This window comes from Panthera tigris, chromosome B3 (assembly GCF_018350195.1).
Source record: "Panthera tigris isolate Pti1 chromosome B3, P.tigris_Pti1_mat1.1, whole genome shotgun sequence".
NCBI classification, from domain to species: Eukaryota; Metazoa; Chordata; class Mammalia; order Carnivora; family Felidae; genus Panthera; species Panthera tigris.
In genome coordinates this window covers 105,708,071-105,725,130 of record NC_056665.1, presented here as the reverse complement: position 1 = coordinate 105,725,130, position 17,060 = coordinate 105,708,071, and the positions used below count along the sequence as shown (strand labels likewise).

General features: G+C 41.6%; 1 protein-coding gene across 1 annotated transcript in view; it reads right to left on the bottom strand.

The window, feature by feature from the left end:
* The window catches only part of DAAM1 (dishevelled associated activator of morphogenesis 1), a 173,906-nt gene that overhangs the window by 39,705 nt on the left and 117,141 nt on the right, over positions 1 to 17,060 (bottom strand). Inside the window, exons 5-15 of the mRNA XM_042989809.1 lie at positions 11,642 to 11,736; positions 8,454 to 8,787; positions 7,684 to 7,794; positions 7,458 to 7,561; positions 6,240 to 6,306; positions 5,894 to 6,011; positions 5,323 to 5,461; positions 4,980 to 5,038; positions 1,639 to 1,826; positions 629 to 928; positions 207 to 314 (exon numbers count right to left, since the gene is read on the bottom strand). Of these exons, the coding sequence (XP_042845743.1) occupies positions 207 to 314; positions 629 to 928; positions 1,639 to 1,826; positions 4,980 to 5,038; positions 5,323 to 5,461; positions 5,894 to 6,011; positions 6,240 to 6,306; positions 7,458 to 7,561; positions 7,684 to 7,794; positions 8,454 to 8,787; positions 11,642 to 11,736 (1,623 nt within the window). The remainder of the gene's footprint in view (positions 1 to 206; positions 315 to 628; positions 929 to 1,638; positions 1,827 to 4,979; positions 5,039 to 5,322; positions 5,462 to 5,893; positions 6,012 to 6,239; positions 6,307 to 7,457; positions 7,562 to 7,683; positions 7,795 to 8,453; positions 8,788 to 11,641; positions 11,737 to 17,060) is intronic.

Below are 17,060 nucleotides of genomic sequence, written 5' to 3'. Positions count from 1 at the left end.
ACACGTTCACACACATACACGGACAGGCACTTAGACACACATGTGAACACACGCACACCATGCTGCTTTGCAGGAACAGAGCAGGGTAGACCAGACAGCCTCAAACCAAGACGCCCATCACCTCATGGCATGGCAGATAACACAGGGACCATGCGTGAGGACAGGACTTCTTATTTTTGTCTCATCTGGAGAGCACACAGTGTTACCTGCTGTCTTTGGTAGGCAGAGAATGTTCTCTCCAGGTCTTCGAGGTCTAGAATTTTGAAGACTTTTGTATCATCGATTTCGGTCCACACTGTTCCTTCCAGTTTATTCTGCAAACATCAAGTTAATAAGTAATAAATACTAGAGTTTATGGTTATATACAAAAAGAACAGACGTGGTTATTTTTTTAAAAAGTGCTGCCACCCCCAATTTTTCGTTCTACCAGATGCTCAAAGTGGTCTGGCTTCAAACAACATGTCATTTATTTCAGCTTTAACACTTAAAGTATCAGAGCTAGTGAGAACCCGAGTCCATACTAAGAAAATGAAATCACTTAACAGTCAGGGCTGTTTCCCTTTTCAGTGACAGCACAGTGAGCTGCTAATGTTATCCATTAGAAGGAAAATCAGAACAAATGGCTTACCTCAGGCAGCTTAGACCAGTTGAAGGATTTCAGGGCATTTGTGGGCTGAGGAATGTTTTTCTTCTTGAGTGCCAGACCCAGTGGAGCACCAGGAGGTGGCATGATCCCCCCTAAGGGAGGAGGCCCTGGGGGAGGAGGAGGGCCGCCTGGAGGAAGGGGCGGGGGTGGAGGAGGAAGCATTCCACCTGGCAGGGGTGGAGGTGGTGGTGGGGGGAGGAGGGACCCTGGGACAGAGGAAGGAAAGGGCCCCCCTGGGGCTCCAGGGGAGGGTCCACCTGGGATCGAAGCACAGACAGCTCTCTGAAAAGGTAAAAATAGGAAAAGAGAAGGTCAGTGGAAGAAGTAAATTCACTGGATGATTCGGAGTCTGAAACTTTGCCTAAAATGTATGTTACAGAGAAATTCACATTTCTGAGAAGATGGGTTTAAAAGGAGCAATAAATCAAATGGGCTTTAGGGTCTTCATGGACTACTGAGTCAGCCCTTTATATGTGGCACATTAGTGCTTGTCTGTATAGCACTCACGTATCCCTCACTTCTTATAGCATCCGAGTTTGGTTTTCATGAAATCAGTTTTCATTTTAAGAAGTTAACGTGGGGGTGCCTGGGTGGCTCAGTTGGTCAAGCGTCTGACTTTTGATTTCGGCTCCGGTCATGATCTCACAGTTGGTGAGTTCGAGTCCTACATCGGGATCTATGCTGACAGCATGGAGCCTGCTTGGGATTCTCTCTCTCTCAAAGTAAATAAATAAAACTTAAAAAAAAAAGTTAATGTAATCTCCTTTGATCTTATTAGAGAATCTGCATTTATTTAAATACACACACCCCCAACCCCCCTCTGCTGCCTGACTTACACGATGGCAGAGGGGGGGAAGTCTTAAAACCATTGGGATAGATCACCTTGGGATACCCAGGCAGAAGCTGTCTGCCTAAGGTAGAGGGGCTCCAGGATAAGCGAGGCCCAGCAGCTGCTCAGAAACGAAGACCCGGCCCGTGGCCCCGGCCCTCACCCTGTTCAGCTCGTGGAGCTGTGCTGTGAGATCCGCCACCTGCTGCTTGACTTGCTTATGCTCGCTAGTCTCCTTTTCGAGCTTCTCTTTCATTTTATTTAAGGTCTGCATCATCTCCTCCTTCTCTTGGGTCTTGGCATCACATTCGCGCTCTTTCTTTTCCAATTTCTGTTGCAACTCATTGTGCTCTACACAAGAAAACAACGGGACGTGAAAACAGGGGACTCTTCAAAGCTGAAGTGTTTTTCTCTAAACAGAAAACTGGCTGAGGATGATGTGAGGCTCTTCATTAGGTAAATATTATTCCTCTCCTCTGTCAAAGGGAGCGACTTGTGGACTCAGTGGTGTTCGTGCTTGGAGGGGTCTTTAGGTGAAGAACGTTATGGTTAACTACATCTTGTAAAATACTGAAGAAGAGACCCTGAAGTCACAGTCCTGAAGATGGAACACAAGGGTGAGCACCTATTTGTGGAGGATAATGGTGCCCGTTTGGTATTTAATTCAGGATCCTGTCATAAAAATGGCCCTTTAGCCACACTAGGGAAAATGAATATTAAAAAGGCTTCTTTCGACAAATTAGAAATGAGAACCAGAGAAGCCATTGTTTGTTAGCCAGGTTGCTGGCTTGTGTCCAACCAGCAGAGGGCTGAGAGGGAGGATCTTGCTCCCTGGGGATATGCTGATGCCAGACCGCGTCTGTCCCGACACCGAGTCCTCTCTCCCATTCTCCTCTCGGAAGGCTACCTGGACTTGAAGTATTTTATGCTTCTGGCAAATAGTCCTTAAAACTTGTGAAAGCAAATGCTATCAGATTCTCAGCATTAAAGACTTTAAGGGCAGAGCATGACAATCGCCACAATATGGGGAGAAAAACATTAGCTCTCAGCTGTAGTTTTACTGACTTCCCAATCCTGCTATAATGGAACGAGGCATCCAATGGAGCCCAATGTTTACTTACATTGCCAATATGCCTGCTGACTCCAGCCCTTGCGGGAGTGAGGAGCTTTGGGAAAGAGGACTAATGAAGTTGAGGCTGCAGGTTTTTATTTCAAATACTTGGCCCCAATTCCTACTCTTTTCATAAAGTAAACCCACGAGAGATATAACCCACTGGGGCTGAGCTACACAGAATTGGTCTCTATTTCTGAATCTGATAACACATTTAAATTCTCGCTTTCTCCATCTCTTACTTTTTCTTTCCTGAGTTTGCAGAGAAGAGTTCACGCCATTGAAAGCCTTGAATTCTACCAGTCTTGAAGTTAAGGTGACCACTATTCATTCTGTGAATGAACGCATCCCTGACTTCTTCGGCGACGCGTCTGAAACCCACCTCACTGTATCCCATTTTCCTTCTTCTGTCTCCACGTCATTCTTCTTTCACAATTCTAAGACTTGAGACTCTTACGACCCGTCATTAAGCTTTGACAAATCCTGCTGTGCCTCAGAACCACCTCAGAGATTTTAACATTTCAGGAGCCCCGGACCCTATTTCTGGGAGTGTCTTCTACAGGTCAGGGACAGGGCTTAGGGATTTGTTTTCAAACGCTCCTTAGATGATTCTGATGTAATGCCAGGTTTGGGAAGCTGCAGCCTAAAGGATTCTCCCTACAAAGGCGTTCATTTACCATCCATTTGCTAAGATCTTCTTGAACACTTACTACTGACTATGCCATAGTAAAGAGAATTCTCCACCTTTCAGGGCCAGAGAACTCCCATCTCCTCACAGCCTCCACCCTCCGATTCATCATCCTGTGCCCTTTTTGATACAGCCTTGCTACTTGAAGACTTCAGAAAAGAATTAATTTTATCTACAGTATCTCCTCTTTTACACTCCACCTGTGACCTCACGTTAAACCATCCTGTTCTGCCCACTGACCTTGGCCATTATTTCTCATGCCACCTCAGCCGCCTAAATCTACCATAGTCCCTATCATTTATAGTGCAATCAATATGGCACTATGTTAAAGTCCTTATATTTGTTTTGTCCTTTAATCTTTGCAACAGCCCTGCAAGTTAGATATAATCTTCAGCTTATAGAGGGGGAGGGTGGAGAAGAGGAGTCTGCATGCCTATGCATGCAGTCAGTGAGGAATGGAGTTGAGACTCAGACCCAGAGCCCAGTGCAGGGCCTGACACATAGAGGAGTTCAACAAGCCTGCACTGAGTGACCGCCTGAATGACTCCAAAGCTTCTGTTCTGGGTGCACTCCTTAGCTTGCACACCCACATCCCTGTGGCTCTACGTTTGCCCCTAAAGTATCACCTGACCATTTTCTCTTCGGTATCACCTCTCTTCACCCCAACTTTTGGTCAGTGTTTCTATTCTTTCTACAGCAGCTTCTGGAATCTATTTATAAAACAGTATACAGCAACCTCACCTGTGTGAGAGCAATCTGAATTCATATATGGAACTTCTAATATAGGTGCACTGCGTGTCTGGTATTTTCTGCTACCAGTGGTGGCCCTGCTTTTCTGCTCCACGGAAAAGGACAAATGTGATGAGGGAAAAGGAAATGCTTTGGCATCTCTTAGACCCTCTTTTCAACGCACTAAATATCGGGGGTGAGTGCTATTGTGTGTCACTGGCTGTGACTAAGTAAGTTGGACAAGGAAAAGGAAGTCAGTTGGCCAGCAGAGCCAAAGAGCAGAGGCCGGGAACAGGACTGTTTTCATAAGACGGCCGACTTCAAGTTGCAAGCATTTGGAAGGGAGAGGGGGACTTCTATCCATTCTGTGAGTGGCTGGCACAGTGATGGGTACAAATGACTCTCCCATCATTTGATGCTGAGTGTTAAGACCAAAGACATGCTCAAGTACTCACCAAGAGCTGCCCTAGTTACGTCTCATAATGCCTGTATCTACAATGATTGGTGATTTTCTATATGATTTCTCTTTTTATAACGGGTGCCAAATAAAGGTCATGTGGAGAATTGGGCTGCTGAAACCAGGTGGCCTGGGTTTCTGTTAAAATTCTGGGTAGTCCCCCTTAAAACCTAGTGTGCTTTAAAGAGCAGTTACAGAGTGGGGGGAGGGCTGGCAGGAGTGGTAGTTAAGAAAATTTGAGTTAATGAATGCCAAACAGCAAATGCTACAAGCTTTTCAAAAAAAATTTACATAATTATAATAAAAGGATAAAATATTTGGCAATCATCATGACAATTAAAATAGCTGAATTCGAGAGAAAACAGGGCAAAATGCCCTTAAGACACAGAAAAAGAAAGGCTGTTGGATGCATTCAAGTCAGTAAGAAATATCAGTGCAAGTTTCTAAAATATACAGAAAGCAGAGTTGCCCAATAACCAAATACGCGGCCGTTTCTCTCATTGGGTCCTCACTATTTACCTTTTCTCATTTTTTCCGCTTGTTCTTTCCACTGCTTAACTTCATTTTCATTGACCAACCTGTATGATAGTCAAAAGAGCATTCATTACAAAAACATAAAAGGCCCGTTGCCAAAATGCATGCTCTTCTAGGTACAAAAATAGTCCTCTGCAGAAAAATCCTCAGCATGCTTGAAACCCATTTAAACCCAGATGTTACTCAGATACATTACATATGTATATATAGGCGCTCATATTTGACCTCTAGAACATTTCGGTTCTCCCAGCTGCTATTTTAAAGTAGGATAAAGTAAACGCCTTACATTGTGACTATCATCTCACAGACAGCAAAATCAGAAACTTACATTCGTACGACATTCTTAATGTTAAAGTTTTCCAAAGGCGTGGTGTCAGGGTCCTGTCCTTTGTCATTCTGAATAACTATCTGCTGTATAATCCTATCTAGTAGCAGCCAGTACTGAACGGTGTTGCCGCTTCTCTTGTCTAAAAAAGAAAAGAAGGGTGGAAAAATACTTCATGTTGTTTCTAAACTAGGATGAATATGTTTCAACAGCGGTCACCCGCCAGAGCCACAGAACCAGAGATGTTTATAACATCTGCACCAGCACTTCCCAAAGTTTCTGGAATTCTGACATGCGATGATCATTTATATGATTGAGAGGCACTTTCTACCCCTTTCTAAATGTGTTGCAAGGCATATATTTATTTTTTAAATCAAAGTAAGTTTTAATTCATTTCATTTTTAGAATGTCATAATACCCCTTAAGCTGCGTGGAGACACGTTGGACTGTCACAAAAGCAAGGTTTGGAATCCCTGGTGTGCACCCAAGCTAATCAGCGCTGCTCAGAAGACAGAGCTCTTTGGATGATATCCAAACATTCAAAAACACACATGTAAGTCACAAACACACTCACAAGGCATTTGGAGGCAGTGGTGCAGGATGGACATGAAGTGAGGGTAAGCTTCACTATGGGTCAGCCTCTTCCTGGTCAGCTCAAACATCTGAGTCGCACTTTTTGTGTCTATGTGAACCTATTCCGTATGAAAAAGAGATCTAAGTCAACACCCGGTATCCTCAATAGCTGCAACGCAAGGTAAGCAAATCCAAGGCACGCACGGCTAATCCTGCCACTTAGGTAGCAAAACAAAACCCGGATTTTGCTTTTCGGTTGTACCGGTCCATGTCAACTCAACACACGTTACGGCAAGGGAAGCCCATGAGTTCATGAGTTAAATCTGAATAATTGTGACCATACGTACCAGTTCAAATCTTTTGGCAAATTCTAGTTCATCTTCATTTCTGAGCATTTCGAAAAAATCTAAATGCCTGAAATCCAATAAAAGAGAAGCTATTAAAAGTAGAATGTCCTACAAACACAAGCACATAGGAATCAGGACATTAATACTAAGGCTTTTCCTAAATTGTCAGAGATAGCTCTAAAAGAAGTAAGACAAAATTGTGAATGCCTTTGCTTAACTATGTTCTATGGAAAAAAGATACTGAGTGAGATCACAGTAAGACAAGCTTCAAAGCCTAGGATGCCTAGTACACATTAGATAATTAATAAATGTTTATCAAATTCCAACAAAACCAAGTCCAGCTTCTGCTCACAGACTTCTTTTATGGAAAAAGCAAATCCACTTGCCTGACTGATGAATTAAGATCACAGAAGAAATATTCATGCCATTCACCTATTCATTCAAATATTTATGGAGTCCCTACTATGTATTTTAGCAACTGGGGATAATAAGTTTTATGAAGACAAATGTATCAGAGTAAAGGGAATAAAGAATAATGGGAGGGAAGGTGAGTGGTGGACACACACTGGCTGGAACAGGTCTCTTGGAAGGGAGCAATAAGCAATTTGGACATCTGTAGGAAGATCTTTTAATGCTGAGCAAATACCAAGTACAAAGGCCCTGAGGCAAGAGTATTTTGACATGTTCACAGAATATCAAAGAGTGCATGAACGAGGTAGGAGAGCAGTAGGAGAGATCTGAGAGCTGGTGGGAGATCTTAGAAATGGTAAAATGATTGCCAACAAGAGCAAATGAATAAGAAAGTGAAAATTAACTAATGCCTATCAAGGTGCCTCCAAGTTTTATAGTCAATTTTCATAATAGCCCATAAAACATAGTTGTCATCATCATCATCATATATCTTAGGAAAAAAAAAAAAACAAAAACCACACAACAGGAAGATTCAGAAAGATTGAGTAACTTGACCAGAATATATAGCAAGTGAAAGAGGTAAGACAAGAATGTGGGTTCAGCCTGATGCCAGAACCCACATGAGGTTCTCCACACAATGTGCTGCTTCCTTCACGGAGAAAGTCTTAATAGAAAAGCATCATAGTTGAACTAACAGTCTGGGGCCAGCTCCTTATGCTACACAAAGCTCACATGTAGTTCACAGGCTAGTGCTACACATACGGAAAAAGCTTGAGAATGATCTCAGATGAGAACAGTCTGACTTACCTATCTAATGTTGAATTTTCATGTTCCCTTAATTTATCTATTACAGGTTGAATTCCTAACATCAGAAATTCATAGCGAAGATGAAGTCTAAAGTCCAAACTTTCCTGAAAGTGAAAGGGTGATAAAATACATATTTATGCTTTTTGGACTACATAGTAATCTTTTTTTTTTTTAACATTATTCTTCAATAATACATGTTTTCAATAGCAGTATGGAAGGTTCTTACCACCCCAGCGCCTTGGCTCAGCACTGCGTTGATGAAGGACATGATGGCAGTCTTGAGACTCACTTCATCTCGATACCGCCCTGTGCTTTTATCCAAGTCATTGATTAATGTCTACCAAGGACACAAATATAGAAACAAAGGACTGAATCACTAATTGTACATTCATTTTATTAATTCTTATACTCAGAAGTAAATTTTTAAAAATCTCGTGTTTAGTCAGAATTACATGGATCTATAGAAAGCCATCTTTTATTTTTCTTAAAATTAGTTCAAAAAACTCTTTCAAAATTCCTACATCACATACATCCATATATGTATGTATGTGTGTGTGTGTGTGTGTGTGTATATACACACACACACACACACACACACACACACAAAATACATATTTTGTCTGCTTTGTCAACTCAGCTCTTTATATTTGAGCATAAATATGGTGACATAATCCCACTGTATATATTAATACTAAATCAAGAATGGTAACCTATAAAAATTTCAGGGAACACTGCATTTCATGGAATCAAAAGATATATGCTACATGATGTGTAGAAAGCAGGGCCACATTTTCAAGTTCAGTAAATCTAAAATCCCAGATTGATTAACTATAGAAAGCATCTTCTACTCTGGTACTAAAACCCAAAAGGACAGAAAGACTGGAAGACATAGTGTGAGTAATCATCACAGGGGGAAATAAGTCATGTTCCCCTTCAGGGCCAGGAAGGCAGCTGTCAAAAGGGGTGAGTGACCAAGTGGCAAGGGAGCATGCCCACCTGAAAGCGGGTTCTTTCACTGGCATACTTCTGGTAGTGCAGCATGGCCTGCAGAACCTTCTTGTGACCCCCGGGAACCAGGCACACGGCGCCCAAGATTTCCAGCACAGCCACCTTTGTTTTAATGTTCTCTGTGCTCAGACTCTGAGCAATCACGTTTATACTCTCAGAGTGAGCCAGGACATGAGCCCGGCCTTGAGAGTTGTTCATTAGCGCCTTTATACAACCAATGAGAGAGGTATGTATTCGAGACTCTGAGGTCTCGTAGTCCATGGTCTTTAGAAAGTTGAGAATACATGACAGGCCATCCAAGTCAATGAATCTGGTTACAAACCTGTCAGGAGAAGAAGGTTAAAATGTATCAGACTTCAGTTTATTTGGAATTTTCTAATAGCCCTTAATGGAAAAGTTTTGCAGGGACAGGAGGAAGGAAGACATAAGTCCTGAGCACCAAAGATCTACACTGATGAAGTCTTCTTAATTCCTGGCCTCTTCCTTTGCACAAACCCAATGGTCAGGTCTCTCATAAAGGTAAAATAATCTCTATTTGAGATACAAAGATCTCAGCTGATACAAAGAACCAATTAACAGATCATACAACCATAGAAACTCAGGAACAGGAAGACACTCAGAATATGTGTCTTAAGTTAAAGTCATCTGCTGATCCCGTGTTGTTATAGCATTCAGCCCCTAGATACCTTTACGTTAACCCCTGACCCATATCAATGAATGTCAAAGAGCATCCTTAAATTCTAGAATTTTTGCTTGTCAAAAGATGAAAATCTATATTATTAACATTCTGCAGCAAATCTCTTCTTTTGTAGGACATGCTGCTGGAATCCCAATATATAAAATAATAGCAATTCTTTGTCACTGCTAATTAATTTAATTGACGTCTATAGTGCTTATTTACTGTAAAGTCAGTGAGAATAATTCACAATATGCATATGCATTTGAAGTCTCTGAAAATTTCAGAAGTAACACAACTTGCTTATACGACTGCACCAGAAATTTCCAAATTTATTTTGCCTTGGATACCCATTAACATCTGAGAATGCAAAACACACACAAATAGGGAAACATTGATGTAGTTAGGATTGGCTAGAAAACCTGTGTCACACAACTACACAGAATTTTTGATAAGTCAATAGGTTTTTCTTAGTATTTTATAGTTAAATAAAGAAAATGTAATCTTTATTTTTCCAGCCATTTCATGCAATCACACAACCCAGATGGAGCCCAATTGGTTGAATCAATTGGCTTCTTTCATAGCACCTATGTCAATGAAATGTAACTAGAAACACCCCAACATCTCACCAAACCTAATTAATGGAAAATGAAGGCATGGGAGACACACAGAAAAGGCTGACTACCTATCATGGTTTTTTTTTTTTTTAATTTTTATTTATTTTTCAGAGGGAGAGAGAGACAGAGCGAGAATAGGGGAGGGGCAGAGAGAGAGGGAGACACAGAATCTGAAGCAGGCTCCAGGCTCTGAGTTGTCAGCACAGAGCCTGACACAGGGCTGGAACTTACAAACCTGTGAGATCATGACCTGAGCGGAAGTCAGACGCTTAACTGACTGAGCCACCCAGGTGCCCCCATCATTTTTTAGTAACAGTTTTATTGAGATATAACTCACAAGCCATAAAATTCATACTTTCAAATGTACAATTCAGTGATATGCAGAGATGTACAACCATTGACATCATCTGATTAAAAAATTAAAAAAAAATTTTTTAATCTTTATTTATTTTTGAGAGAGAGAGAGACAGAGTGCAAGTAGAGGAGGAACAGAGAGAGAGGGAGACACAGAATTCGAAGCAGGCTCTAGGCTCTGAGCTGTCAGCACAGAGCCCGATGCGGGGCTTGAATTCATGAACCATGAGATCATGACCTGAGTTGAAGTCAGATGCTTAACCAATTGAGCCACCCAGGCATCCCCCCCAATTTTTTTTAATGTTTATTTATTTAAAATTTTTGTTTAAGTTTACTTATTTTTGAGAGAGAGAAAGAGAGCACGAGAGGGGAGGGGCAGAGAGTAAGAGGGAGACCCAGAATCTGAGAAGCAGGCTCCAGGCTCTGAGCTGTCAGCACAGAGCCTGATGCGGGGCTGGAACCCACAAACTGTGAGATCATGACCTGAGCTGAAGTCAGACACTTAACCAACTAAGCCACCCAGGCACCACAATGTTTGTTTATTTTTGAGAGTGTGAGAGAGAGAGACAGAGCATGAGCAAGGGAGGGGCAGATAGAGAAGGAAACACAGAATCTGAAGCAAGCTCCAGGCTCTGAGCTGTCAGCACAGAGCCCAATATAGGGCTCAAACTCACAGACTGCGAGGTCATGACCTGAGCTGAAGTCGGACACTTAACCGACTGAGCCACCCAGGCGCCCTGACATCATCTGATTTTAGAACACTCTAATCATCTCCAAAAGACCATTTCCCCCTCACCCCAATCCTAAGCAACCACTAATCTTTCTGTCTGTATGGATTGGCCTTTTCTGGATCTTCCGTATAAATGGAATCATATACTATGTTGCCTTCTGTATATCTGGCTTCTTTCGCTTTGCATAAATATTTTCAAGGCTCATCCATGTTGCAGCATGTATCAATATTCTATTCTATTTCAATATTCTATTGTATTCAGGGCCAAATAATATTCCATTGTATGGATATATCACATGCTATTTATCCATTTATGAGCTGATAGAATTTGGGTTGTTTCTACTTTTTGGCCATGAGGAATACTGCTAACATGAACACTCCTGCATGGGTGTTTGTGAGACAGGTTTTCATTTCCCTTAGCTATATACTGAGGAATAGAATTGTCAGATGATACGGCGATACTACGTTTAACAGTATGAGCGACTGCCCCACTGTTTTCCAAAGTGGCTGAACCATTTTACATTCCCACCAGCAGTGTGCCTGCAACGAATACTTGCTAGTCTCTTTTTTTATTTTAGCCATCTTAACAGCTGTCTGCATATCTTCTAATTGAAGAAAATCAATTCATTCAATGTTCAACGATTAAAGTATTTCACTTATGTTCAATTGCATGCATTTAAGACATCCTTGAAAGTTTGGCTATTTCAGGAAAAAAGAAGAAAGAAGGGTACAAAAGAAGGGAGAAAAGAAGAAAAAAAGAAGAGTGATAAGTAGCACATGCTACCCAGAAAAGAATTACCTCATTGGTTTTGTCCTCAGTGCTGTTTTCAAACTCTCTATAGTTTTACTTCTCTCTTCTTCCTCTTCCTTCTCTAAAGCCAGGAGGGATTTTCTCTATGCAAAGAAAATCGAAGTTACCTCTTCAAATTCTATGATTTAGTTAGGGTACAAGCAAGACAAGCCTACAGATTCATGCTATTATCACTTTTAAGACAAATAAATAAGTAATAAATCTATAATCAAGATAATTACAAAACCAAAATATAGAGTAAAAGTACTAAGAATTTCAGATTTATTATCTCTGCTAGAAGTTCTTTCAAATTATAAAGCTTTAAGAAACATTTAGAAATCTTTGGTACAGATTGCAGTTTGTCTGACTATAGTTGTAAATGACTCTGTAACTACACTCTAATGAGGATATAACTATTTATATTTTATAGAAAGAGGATTGGGCCTGCAGTTAAATACAGTATTCTGGCAACTAAAGTTAGTAACATTATCACACTATCAAACCAAGGCAATATGTGTAATCCTCAAGCCAAAAAGTGTAATCTTTTACACTCTGTCACATTAAATTATTTAAGAAGGGCAATGAACTCCGATATGATACTAAGTTGGACAATTCCTTCAGACTAAGATTTAAGCTTTAGAAATGATTCAACACCATTTGGAAATTTGGCTACAGAGTGTGTGTGGGTGGGTAGGTGGGGGGTGGGGGGGTGGTGGTGGTGGTGGTGGTGGTGGTGGTGGTGGTGGTGGTGGAGGAGGAGGAGGAGGAGGAGGAGGAGGAGGAGGAGGAGGAGGAGGAGGAGTGTGTTTACGCTTTCCCTACACAGGGATCTTTTGAGCAGTGCTTCCCAAACTTTAACGTGGACACGAATTATCCGGGGACCTTGTTAAAATGTGGGTTCTGACATGCTATGTCTGGAGTGAAGCCCGTGGTGCTCCATTGCTGACTAGTTTCCATGTGGTGCTGATGCTGCAGGTATATATGGACCTCACTTTGAAGAATGAGGCACAAGGAAGCAGACCTCGGCTGACATCACGGCCATGGATGCCAGTCAAGTTTATACTTGTTAAACAGTCTTTTCTAGTCCTTTGAGTCCATGATCACTCAGTTGTACTAAAAGTATCCCCAAATCTTAATGGCCTCAGGTATACTCCACCCACAGAACTACTGGTTCCTTGTCTTCATCCTATTCTGAACATGTGCTTTTCTAATTCAGTCTCCCTACCTGTTTCTAATTCTGATTAAGTGCATGGCTGGGAAACAGTCTGGAGTACTGCTTGGGGGGGGGGGGGGCGGGGTGGAGGGGGGTTGGCTCTTATCCATGTGTCTCAATGATCCAGTCTCTCCCTTTCTTTCAGGATCACAAATCATCAAAGAGTGGCTTTACTTACTTCTTTTAAGTTAATAGTATCAGCACTGAGTAACTAAATGTTAACTGAAGCCTAAATTTGACTTCATGACTAGGAGGGGGTAAACCTCCAAACAAACAAATGTAACAGTATCATTTAAGGCAACTGAAATAAAAATCCGTAAAATCTTGTTTTTCAAACTGGTTATTGTTTCTGCTGACACCGTCCTCTTGCTTGGTGATGCGCCTAGACAGCTGTGACCAATGGATGGTAGGGGAAGAGGCGATGTGCAGAAATAGCCAATAAATTTCTTCAGAGCTCTAGGAGATGTATTCCCTGGAAAATTCAACATGAATCCAGCCAAGTATGTTTAATCCCCTAAGGCAAAGCTGAACTTGTTTAGACTCTTAAGCAATCACTTTTTGAATCTGCAGCTCAGAATAAAGCCGTTCATGAACATCACTGCTCGTTCCTAAACTTAATCACACAGAGACATACATTTCTTATTATGGTTCACTAATTCTAAAGAAAGATGTATGTATTTACTCTTTTAACAATCTTGGAGAGGGTGAAACATCTGAATAAAGACAGACTACATTAAGTCTCTCCCTAGTAGAGCTGGGAGATTTATGAAAAGTCAAGAAAATTAAATTGGAATTTCCTTTCCCAGTATAAGGACCATTACCTTCCTCTCAAAACAGAGGTGACATACTCTTTTCTGCATGTGATGCAATTAGATTTGATTCTAAGACTGTGTTTGTTGTACTGAGAAAACTGAGGATATGTAGATGGACGTGTCGCTGTAATGTGACTTTTCAACATAATTTATATAAAGTCGAAAGTTTTCAAGCTTCACGTGTAGGAAGAAGGCTTGGTTTGCAGCTTTTTGTAGAAAAAGAAGCTACGCCCACCTTTCTAAATAAAGATGGCTGCCAGGCTAAACATCTAGCGTGCACCTTGGTCTACACAGCCCAGGCTTGTGGTAGCCTCCTGGGGTGCTCTATGCACTTACCAAATCCCTGCTCACTTGAGAAGTGGGCAAAAGACAAAGTGTGTGCTGGCAGAGGATGTTCTGATGAAGGCTACTAAGCTGTACATTGGAACATGCAAGTCTGAGAAAGATGGACAAACCAAGCACAGAAATCATTCTTGGCTGGGAGTCTGGAACCAAGCTCCTGTTTGAGACATTGCACTTGTGTGAAGTCAATAAGCCAGTCGGCTAAGCACGCTGCACTTCACCTCACATCTTCCTCCTTGAGAGCGCAGAGGAGAAGCCACATACAAAGGAGGGCCAGGTCCTTCTCGAACCTGTTGGGCTGCACTTTTATTACACTGTTTTTCACTCTTTAAAAGCCAACCAATCACTCAGGGGTCCTTTCAAGAACAAAGCATTCTTGTGAAGAGGCTTACGTAAAGTAACTGAACTTGTTCCACAAACGGCTTCGCAGACCAGTAAGTGCTGCAGTTCTCGACCTGGACAGTTCATCAGACTCTGGAGGCATTAACGGAAACAGATGCCTGCCCCACCTCAGAAAAGTTGGAGGTGGGGTGGGGGTGGGGGAGGGTGGGATCACCAGGCCTCTGGTACTTGCCAAAGGGTTTTAAAACTGAATTAGTGAGAGGCAAATTAGAAAGGAATCTGTGAGCTCAGACTGATAGGTTTAAATTCCAGCTCTACTGTTTCCTAATTAGATGACCTTGGGCAAGGTAACCTTTCTCCAAGTCCTGACTCCTTATCTATCAACAGCACTTATAGCACTGGGTGCTTATAAGGATTTAAAACAACATATAAAGTGCCTGTTATACTGCCTGTCACATGCTTCACACTCAATGGCAGTAGCTGCTGTTGACGCCGAAGACAATGGATGATAACAAGGTGGATAATGCCCCTCCAACAAATCTCTAAAGCTAGAGAGCTGCCAGGCCAGCTGCCAGGCCATGAAAGGATATGGAAGGATATGGAAGAGCTGTATGTGTTTCCAGTCCCCAGGGACAATGTCTCGGGCTTTCTGCTGTGTGTGATTGGGACTTCTCCAATACAGTTATCAGAGAGATCAGCCAGAACTATAGGAGGAGGTGGTGGCAACACATTTGGCGAGAAAGACAGAAAATTCAGCATAGGGTTTTTGGTCTCATCAGAACTCCTTGTTCTTTACATATGCAGGAGTTCTAAGGTCTCATTGACTCATGAGCTGTTACTGCTTTTTGCCTTTAACCCTAGACAGATGCCAGCTCTGTTCTTAAAGGAGCATTAGAAAGCTTTGTTAGTTGTTAAACAGAAAGAATAGCCAAGTGACTGACGATTTAATTGCCTTGAGACACTCTCGGAGAGGACTTCGGATTAGGAAACAAATATAATTAAAATGTAGATGACTCATGAATGTAGCAAAAGGTTGTCCAAGGAGCTGGCCAAGGGAGAAAGGAGGCTCTTAAAGAAGTGCCTCATATTGGCACATCACAGACCTTCTAGTGCAGGAAATGAGCCAGGCTGACTCCATACAAGGCATGGGTTAAGTCACTAAAGGACAAATTAACCTAACTGCCCCCAAAATTTGAAGGAAAGAAAATGCCATGGTATTTAGTACTTCTCCATTGATAGAAGTGAATTCATTAACGAAGAAGCAACTTCTTCCCTTGTTACATCAAACAATGCTGACTTAATTAGAAAGAAAGACAGCCTGCCCACAGCTCTTTTTTTTCCCCCACTCTAACAGCCAGGAGCAAGAATTGAGAATACAATCTTCACACGCAGGAAATGTAAATGGCTCCTAAATTATTACTGCTTAGGTGATACACAGAAAATCCCTGATGGTCACCACAAGCCTCACATTCTGCTAACATATTCATACAAATGCTGAGATCACCCTTTTCTCATTTCTGCCACTGTGCAGGATGCCTTATCCTGGATGGCTGTGGAGGTTATTTTCTGCTTTTAGACTAGAACTCCTCAGGGCAAAAGCTTAGCAGTTTCTTCTATAATTTATACAGCCCCGTTCACATTTACCAGGCTGTTTATTATTCATTGTGCAACAGCAGAAGTATCTTCAAAGGAAAAACTAGAAAAGAGGAAGTTACTAAAAGTGAAGCCCTCTGAAAGTTTAGTAAAAGTGGGAGTGATTCATATATTCTAGCCAGTTTTTAACGTTTGCAGCAGAAGCAGCAGCAAAATATTAGACAATGTTTTTAAAAATGTCTGCCCTAAGTCTTAAGAAGCTAACTCTCCAAAAAGGCTCAGCGGGAGGAGGAAAGGAAGAGGTAGAGGAAAGTATTTGTCATGGAAGCTATCATTTTGCTTGGATATTATAAACTCAAAGTTGAATTTAACAGAGTGACTCTTAAAATCACGAGACTGTTCCGCTGTGGGCAATCTCTGGTTTTTATCAACATGAGCAGGATTTGAGCTGCTAACACTCAGAGGTTGACGACTTGTTTTCTGCTGCGTATCTTAGCTGGGATCGATAGGTGCCCTTCAAGCTGCTCAGAACGCGGATATTACAGAGACGTCCATGTGATAAAGATGCGTATTTCAGATACTGAGAATGGATTTCAAGCAATTATTTAACCAAAGATTTCCCACGGACATCTCGGCATAATTATTGTGCCTCTTCATTCAACCACTTATTCCATAGACTCCTTTTGTTAATTTAACAGAGTAAAAGAGTACCTGGCTGCCCTGTGAAATCAAGAATCCAGGAACTTAGTTAGGCAAGTCCTCAGTGAAAAGAGAATGGGAGGGTAAGAGAGAAGGAATAGTTTCATTGCATTACCTTTAAATGGCATTAACTTGTAGAATAGTGCTGCTATAACAAAGCTCCAAATGATCGGTAAGAGCAATTGCAAGTTAAAGTTGAACATAAGCCAGAGTTAAGATTACGTTTCCTCTTATAACATTAAACTCACTTGTATTTTAGTGTGTGCTGATTTTATGTAAAACATATTGGAAAAAAATCATTTTGCCAAGTACCACTTCTGCCCTCCTTTCCCCCGCCCCCTGCAGCCACCACCAACACTGAGTGTTTGGAATGGAGTTTGGAAAGATGATGACATTTGGTAGTTCTTACTCAAGAGAATTTCCGGCG